This window comes from Apium graveolens, chromosome 6, assembly GCF_009905375.1.
Source record: "Apium graveolens cultivar Ventura chromosome 6, ASM990537v1, whole genome shotgun sequence".
Classification (NCBI taxonomy): Eukaryota; Viridiplantae; Streptophyta; class Magnoliopsida; order Apiales; family Apiaceae; genus Apium; species Apium graveolens.
In genome coordinates this window covers 50,146,497-50,155,588 of record NC_133652.1, presented here as the reverse complement: position 1 = coordinate 50,155,588, position 9,092 = coordinate 50,146,497, and the positions used below count along the sequence as shown (strand labels likewise).

General features: G+C 35.2%; 1 protein-coding gene across 1 annotated transcript; it reads left to right on the top strand.

Annotated features, from left to right (window-relative positions):
* Positions 1 to 1,696: 1,696 nt before the first annotated feature.
* On the top strand, positions 1,697 to 8,723 carry LOC141666453 (mannosyl-oligosaccharide 1,2-alpha-mannosidase MNS3). The gene is made up of 6 exons (XM_074472469.1): positions 1,697 to 2,021; positions 5,114 to 6,066; positions 6,459 to 6,711; positions 7,635 to 7,832; positions 7,903 to 8,051; positions 8,184 to 8,723. The coding sequence occupies exons 1-6, from the start codon at positions 1,941 to 1,943 to the stop codon at positions 8,440 to 8,442; spliced, it is 1,893 nt and encodes a 630-aa protein (XP_074328570.1). The 5' UTR covers positions 1,697 to 1,940; the 3' UTR covers positions 8,443 to 8,723.
* Positions 8,724 to 9,092: the final 369 nt, after the last annotated feature.

Genomic DNA, 9,092 nt, shown 5'->3' with positions numbered 1-9,092 from the left:
CAAAATACACAAGTTAAATGTACCTACTGCAGTGAGTATAGTCACAACAGAAGGACATGCAAAGCTAGGGTAACCTATCTAACTTTTTCCTTATATATATACTTGATATGTAATGTAAGATATTTGATAGTTACATTGTTTGTTTTCATAGGCATCTGACATTGCCAATGGTTGTGAGAAAGTGGCACAGACTAAGAAGAAGAATGCAAAGAAGGACAAACTTTCTGAGCTTCCACAACAGACTCAGGCAACACCTCAACCTCAGGCACAACAGGCTCATGAGGTTCCACCAACTGCACCTCAGCAACAAGTACCTAGAGTTAATGATAATAGTCACGGTGGGGTGTTCAAGAAGCAGAAGCTTCAACCTAAGGTGAAGAATACTCCTCATGGAATCCAGCCAAGTCCTACAACCTCTGTGAACAAGGTCACCACCACAAGCAGGGAAAATATTAAAGCAAGAAGAAGGGAAATGCAAGCCAAACTAAGAGATAATCCAGTTTGGAAAATTTAAAAAATGTAGTATTGGTTGGCACTTGTGCATCTTTTGTCTTTAGAACATACTGTGTTTATCATCTTTCATGTTTGTCATCTTATGTCTTCGGTCTAAGTTTAAGTAACTTATGTCACTTTTGTGACCAACATTTGTGACAATTTATTTGTCATCTTTGAATGTACTTTATCTTTTGCTACAATCTGTTTACCTTTTACTAGGAATATAAACTCCAAACATTACACATATATTGTCATAAAATCCAAACTTTAGATTTCATAATCTCGGAACATTACACATATATTGGCAAAAGGCACATAAACATTACACATATTAAACGAAGGTTCACAAAACATAAATAGTACACATAGACTAGCTAGTTCACACAGATTCACTCATCAAGCTCATCATCGTCCTCAATATCAGCAATGGTCACATTATTCATGGTGTTGACAGCCATGTTCATCATCAGACCAACGAGCACGAACATTCCCGCAACCAATTCCTGCTGCTTCTTCTTCACTTTAAGCATCTCAGCTTCATGCCTGTCCACATAACGACCAATCTTCTGTCTTAACTTTCCCTCCCTGTCAAGTGCTTGCTCTTGAATTTTTCTTATTATCTCCAATGTACGAGGTCCAAATGGTTCTTTGTCAACCCACTCATGATACCCACACCTATTGTTGTGACATACCCTAAATCGCCTCCCAGCATTTGGCCCGAACCATTGAGTCTTCATAACAGACATCTGGTCACAGAAACAAGCAAGATCCAGGATGGCATCGATTTCCTCATCTGTGCGAGCCATTCTCTATTTGTGTGTGAGACAATTTTGGTAATTAGGGCCAATAATGATTTGGGGCTGCTGTACTGTACTTATAGCTCAAAACCCGCTAGAATAATGAACTTCCACAATTACCCTCGACTGAACTAACGGAGTTGGCTGGACATGACGGAAAACAGCAAACTGTTAAAATATTCATAATCTGGTATAACACGTGGTAGTTTCTGAATGTTAGTATCCCAAGTGCTCTGATAGGCAAACTACGAGAACACAAAGTGCACTTTACTCTTTTAAAATTCGAAGGAAATAATAGAATAGAAGTAGTTGACCTAACTAACTTGAAATTCAATATCCAAGTACACAACACGCGCTGAAACATCACGTATCAACATAACTGAAAGAATCACTGGTCCCAATCCACCATTGCAATTTGCAAACGACGAAAGAAGCAACTAGCATTGAACCAGTCATCTCAAACGGCGCGTGATTACCAACATAACACATGCTCCGACAGTATATATAACGCAAGACGCGACTTTTTAAGCTTCAATAAATCGAAATTCTCCGTCAATTCAATTCCCAATTATACACACAACAATACATACAAACACACACACACACATATATGTAAATTATACAGGCGACGGATCGGAATTGATCGGCATGTCTAATAAATCTTTGCCGTACTCTACCAAAGATTTACACTACGATAACGCCAAGTTTCGCCCTCGTTCACTTGCTAAGGTTACATATTTATACATACATATCTCTGTGTGTATGTTTGATCGCCTGATTTGATTGATAATTGTATATTGTTGTTCTGTGTATTGAAATGCTGATTGTTTGATTCAAATTAGATTGATGCGGATTGAGTTCAAGCTTTTCGTGTCGATTTATTTATTTGAGTTTCGTAAAAATGTCAACTGTTTTGTGGAATTTATTTTGTGAATTTATCTTTGTGTTGAGTTTGATAAGTGAATTTTTGATTGCCAAACTGATTTATGATTGGATTAGAGTTGTTTAATTCGGGAGGTAATATTCAGTTTATTAGCTATACTTTTGATGTGTGCAGCAGGTGGATAAGTGTTTGGAGAATTACTTTGAATGTATTTTGTAAGCTTTAGAGGTGGTGGAGAGTAGGGTTTAATCTGTTTTTTTTCCCTTTAATTTGTGTGTTTGTATATTTCTATGAGTAGAAAGTGTGGGAAGGAAAAAGACGGAAAGTAGCTCTAATTTAATTGAAACCGTTCCATCCAGAAGTGATAATTTTAGGTAAAATATTAAATTGTGTCTTCTAAATTATCTTATCCTGAAATAATATGCACTTTATTCTAAAATAATAAGCATATAAATTTAACATGTGCCAATTCTTTTGAGTTAAGATGCGGGGAATGAAATTTCGAAAATTGATTGTTTTCTCCCTAGCTCACATATGGTAAATGTGCTTATAATCGTTGGCTGTATCTCTAATTTCGTTGTTACAACAACATCTCCATATCATTATCATTATTTGTAAGAGAATGTCAACAAAGTTAATTACTTTATTTGTAAAAACATGCACGCAGAATTGTTCAGCAAAGGAAAGGAATTCACAAACTAATTTTCTTGCTATTTGTATCTGATTTGATTAAAAATGTGTGGAGGTTGTTTGTATATTGGAATGTGGCTAGTTTGATTGCAATTGGATTGATATGGAGCGATTCTGAGCTTATAGAATTGTTTCTATTTTATGTCAAGTACTTGAGTTTCGTATATTTGTGAATTTGTGTTGTGTGATTAATCTTGCAAAGCGGATCCTTAGTTGAGTTTGATACTGTATAGGGCGGGGAGTTGTTGCAGGAAGACATATTCTCTGTGTTTAGATTGTTAATATTGCAAGACTGGTGCTTTATATTGCTTTTTATCTTGCTGTGTGTGTGTGTGTGTGCGCATGTTTCTTTTAATGATTTTAATGTAGCCATAGGGAATAGTGGTGCTACATTTGAACTTTTTTAATGACTTGAAAAGAGTTTTAGTTTCGGAACTTGTTGCATGAGGATAATTTAGTTTCTTTGTTCATTTTTAAATCTGCAGACTGCAGTGATGTAGTAAGATACATCCATAGCTGCTGCATGATAAGTATTTAAAGACTTATTTGAACGTGTTTGTAGGCCACAGATGTGGTGGACTGAAAAGTTAAATCTGTTTTTTGCTCTGAATAGCATGCCCATATATTTCTTTTAGGAGAATAACGGAAGGGAAAGGACATAAAGTAAGTCCAATTTAACAAAAGTCATTCTACCCAGAAGTGATAATTTTAGGTAGATTTTTCCAGCAAAGGTAGGATATTCACAAACTAATATTTTTGATAATTATACTTGATATTTTTCAATTATATTCATACTTTCTCTTTATTGAATTTTTTACTAGATAGTGAAGTGTTTGATGTATCAGGGTTGGGTTACCGTTATGGGTAAAACCGTGTCAAATATTCAAATGGTCAGATTCTACTTGTTATTTAAACGTGCTCTCTCAATCTTAATTCGGATTCGAACACTCTTTTCATGCCTCATACAGATTTGGCCCAAGTTTGTGTACTTACACTTTGCATTTGATTTGGTTCAGCTCGAGTGACATATATGAGCTACTTGTTTGAGTATTTTGAACTTGCAAATACTTGAGTACATAACATGCAAATTAGTCCATTAACATCGAGCCATATTATAGGGAACCATAATACAAGTACTTATATTTGAATCAAGCTTCCAAGTCAAAATTCAAAGTAATAATGACATGGTTAGAGTAAATTGGATTTAGTAAAATAGGGTTCGGATTTGTTTCTTTTATACAAATATGATTCATGTTCATCTTATAACAAGTCGGATACTCGGATTTGAGTTGAAGTTATTTGTATTCATTGTCAGGCCTAGTTAAATTGGAAGTTTGCTTAAAATTACTAAAAGATAAATCCACTCATTTACTTCATTTTTGAACTGATTTTGGAAAGCCTTATAAGCCTTGCATTGGTGTTGTTGAACATTATTGCTAAGTTATCTCTATCTATAAGCAGTTTGAGTAAGTAAAGAGTGCTAAAAGGTTGGTGAAACGTTGAATAATCCGGAGGAATATGAATATTTTAATCAGGTTAAATTTTAGGTGTAATACTAATGATTCTCTTGCCTGAATGGGCAAAAAAATGATGCTCTGGTGCGGATAGGGAAGTTTTATTAAGAGAATCATATTATAACTGGGTGAGCAGATCACTGACTATAAACACAGGATCAAAATCACCCTTGATCCGTATGAACGAGCAGTCTCTTTGTGTTTTTTTGGTATTATTTAATTTCTTTGTGTTTATCTGAATATTTGGTGATAATTTGTACATTGAACAAATGAATTAAATCTCTAAGCAAATATTGAGTGAGTGATTGCTAAAACTTTGTTATTTGGTATTTCATGTCATTGTATGTTTACAGCTTGGTCTAAGATGTTTATATATTTGCCAACTCAGTTAAGCAGTTGCACTGTTGCAGTAAGATAATTAATGCATCTGTACTAATTTTTGTATTTTATCAATTGTATTAAAAATGGTTGTGTATTTTAGTGCACCTTGTTTATTAGCCACTGTGATCACTTGAGGGATTAAAAAACAACCGAGGACATGGTATGGCAGTGATAGAAGAAATTTATAATTTGGATTTGCAGTTGCACCTCGGTGTGTTAGTTTTCAGTGTTTTCCTTCACCCTTATTTTCATTTTTTACTTCGTTTTGTTAAATTCTTTAGTGAGGTACATTTCTGTCATTCAAACTCTATAATTTATCCGCACCCTGCAGTTATTGATATTTTCTTCTGCAGGTGATTTCTCATAATTTGGTCACTAATAATATGAAGCGCGATTGTATGAGATGCAGCACTGGAAAATTTCTTATTCTTTTGCTGATCAGTGGCATGACATTTCTTATGCTATCTCATGCAAGCTCTATTCATTCTGTTTCCGATGGTCTAGCGGAAGATATTGGTGGTCAGAAAGGAAATGGTTCACTCTTCGAAAATACTAATAGATTAGGGTTCTGGAGAAAACCTCCGAGGCTTCCTCCTCGCTTATCACCTGATAAACTGAGTAACAACAGCAAATTTATTCAAGGTTCTGGGAAGGTAGAAACTACTCCCTCATTTAGGCAACAAGAAATTAAAAAAGCATTTGTTCATGCATGGTCAGGATACAAACAGTATGCCATGGGATATGATGAACTAATGCCATTAAGCAAAACAGGTGTTGATGGTTTAGGTGGTCTTGGTGCTACTGTTGTTGATGCTTTAGACACAGCAATGATAATGGGACTTGACGATGTCGTCTTTGATGCGGGCTCATGGATAGAAACACATCTTCCTGACAAAATTAATGAAAAAGGCCAAGTCAACTTGTTTGAAACTACGATACGTGTAGTTGGTGGTCTTCTGAGTGCTTACCATTTAAGTGGCGGGGAAGAAGGCAAAAGTATATATGAAAAAGGACCAAATCCAACGGTCTATTTAGAGAATGCGAGGAACTTGGCTGACCGTCTTTTAACTGCATTTACAGCAAGTCCAACTGCTATTCCCTACAGTGACGTTGTTCTACGTGATCGCTCAGCACATACTGCCCCTGATGGGCTGAGTAGCACTTCAGAAGCGTCCACTTTACAACTTGAGTTTAATTATCTCAGCGATCTCACAGGTGATCCAAAGTACAGCTTGGAATCCATGAAGGTTTTAGAACATATGAAAAACCTACCAAAAGTTGAAGGACTGGTTCCTATTTACATAAGGTATGGACGTTTGTTGTATTATTATCACTTGTTGCTCATACCGTAGTCATCTTGAAAAATTAAATTTCAAAAGGACCATGCTATGTGGAAGGTGGAAGTGAATTTCATATCTCAAATGTGGGCTAGTGTAACATGATCATTCAAAATCCTTGGCCTGGATTGTACCTATAACTGCTTTCTTAAGGTGTTAATGGAATGACATGATGCATGCATATGTTTCTATTACTATTGAACCTATGATAGTGAAATGTTCATCCTATTACTTATTTTCTGAGTAGTTTCAGCAAATGACATCACATATGACTGACTTCCACTCTACATTGCTCCTTAAGTACTCACTGTTAGGTGGTTTCATCAGAGTCATTTACCTTTTTCTCTTTCTTTGACTGCAGCCCTTCATCTGGTGAATTTAGTGGGAATAATATTAGACTGGGATCCAGGGGAGACAGCTACTATGAATATCTTATCAAAGTATGGCTTCAGCATAGAGATAGAAACTACACATATTTATATGACATGTATGCAGAAGCAATGAAAGGTGTCAAGCACCTTCTTGTTCAAAAATCTACTCCAAATGGACTGGTATTTGTTGGGGAGTTGCCTTTTGGTTTTGGTGCTGAACTCAGTCCAAAAATGGATCACTTGGTATGCATTTCTCAACTGTTTTTCAGCCTCAGTATTATATAGTGGAAAACCACATACATGTAGAGACATCTAAGTTGGTATTTGGTAACTTAAAACATAGAACAAATATATAAACCAGAAATATTCTGTAACTGTAAGGATTAAAGATATGGACGAGGCAATTGATTCAAGTAACTAATTTGTGCCCCTCTTTATGTTATAGATCGCAATTAAGCTACAAGACAATTCGCCTTGTTTAAACTTTTTAGTATTGTCTTTGATACCAATTAAGGTGCAAACTACCTCCTCCAGTTTTACTAACTATATCTGAAAATATTGGTTCAGCAGTCAATTTGCTAATCTCCTTACTTCATAACATATTTACTTGTTGAATGTATCTTTATATTATAAAATATCAATCTTGCGTTGCAACTTTATTTTTCCTTGTGATCTAAAGCTGCTAAGAGGACTTCCGTAAGAAAATGATGTTGGGTATGGTTTAGCATCTATTTCATAGCAGTTCTTTTAAGATCCGAGTATAATTCTAAGTTTAATAGGATATAATAACCTAATTATTTCTCGCATGCTCTGCTGCATTGGGTAAATGGATAGTGACTGCCTGTAAGGTATTAAGTTAATTGCTTTGTTTTCACCTAAAGCTCAATTTTGTCTTTAAATACCATACACTCTTAATTATGAAATGACATCCTTCGTGATCTCTTACATCTCACCCTTGAATTCGATACATATATCCACATATAAAGGTGACATATAGCTCCGTATTTGAGATGTTGGAAATTGTTATTTGTGAATGGTTTGATACTCTTAGTTCTTTCATTTTTAAGCCATAATTTTGATAATGAACCATCTACAGAAAGCTTTGCACACACATTGGTTAGTATTCTTAGAGATCTTCCAACTCGTACTTATATTCACATGTTTAGGTGTGCTTCCTTCCTGGAACTCTTGCACTTGGTGCCACCAAAGGTTTAACTAAGGAAAAGGCTTTGAGACAAAATTTGCTTACTTTGGAAGACATAGAAAATCTGAAACTTGCAGAAGAGTTGGCAAAAACATGCTATGAGATGTATTCTGTAACTGCCACTGGTCTTGCTCCAGAAATAGCCTACTTCAATGTGAAGGTCAGTTAAAATCTCATATTGTCTAGTGCTTTCAGAAGTGATTGTTCATAATTATTTCTATTTTAATCAGGGGAACTCTGAAGAAGGTCCCGGTGGTGGTAACAAAAGTTCAAACTATCTACATGATATAATTATCCACCCTGCTGATCGTCACAATCTTTTACGTCCTGAAACAGTTGAATCATTGTTCATCTTGTATCGTATCACAGAAGATCAAAAGTACGATCCATGTGTTTTATAATATTGTTTTATTATTTATTTTTTTGTTTTTTCTGCTAGGTTAATTGCAAGATTAATGCTTTCATTTATCAAAATTTTAATTTAAGATCTACTGTTTGTTTACACATGCAGATATCAGGAATGGGGTTGGGATATATTTGAGGCATTTGAGAAGTATACAAAAGTTGATTCTGGAGGTTACACTTCTTTGGATGATGTTACTATTGTTCCTCCAAGAAGAAGGGACAAGATGGAAACCTTCTTTTTGGGTGAAACTTTGAAGTATTTATACTTGCTGTTTGGAGATAACAAAACGATTCCTCTGGATAAGTTTATTTTTAACACAGAAGCTCATCCATTACCCATTAGAAGTAATACTAAGAGGAAATGATATTCCGACTGCAGCACTAGCAATTGTACAACTTCCATTTTGTCGTTCCTCCAAATGGAACCATGTAATGAAAATGAACATTGTTCAATTGTTGTATCTTATAGCAGCAGGGATCCTGGCCCATTAAATTTACCTATAGCACTGGGGCTAACTTGATTTACTCATCTACAGTGCATGACTTTGGCCTGCCTCCTTTTAACACACTAGAATTCCCAATCAATGAAAGGAATTGGAAATTTTTTATATGTATGGCGTAATGCATTATTGCGTATTAATGTTTCTGTTATTTTTTAGCAATAAATACATATGGTCTGTCAGGAGTTCTCTGAAGCAACTCCGTATCTAACTTATTTAGTTTCCACTTTTCACTTCCCTGTATGATGTGTATATCCTCGTTAGCTGATCAGATTTAATTTAGGTGGTCACCTTGTGAATTATATTCTTTACTGTTCCTCAAATTTAAGTGATTTTCTATGCATTCCTAGGTAGGTCTTGAATATTAGTTGAGTCATATCAAAGTCTATATTTCTGTGGTATATAAACAAGTGGTCTCCATCTCGGATGACATTTAACATTCTAATTCTGCTTTCTCCAAATTTACAGCTTTGGTAATATAATGGCCTCCAAAGTTCTGACCTGCGGTTTGATTA

Bases quoted from the DNA above. Each gene is read 5' to 3' on its own strand.
- LOC141666453 (XM_074472469.1), top strand. From the start codon at position 1,941: ATGTCTAATAAATCTTTGCCGTACTCTACCAAAGATTTACACTACGAT. The intron at 7,833-7,902 runs GTCAGTTAAAAT...TATTTTAATCAG, and splicing joins TAGCCTACTTCAATGTGAAG to GGGAACTCTGAAGAAGGTCC. The intron at 8,052-8,183 runs GTACGATCCATG...TTACACATGCAG, and splicing joins CGTATCACAGAAGATCAAAA to ATATCAGGAATGGGGTTGGG.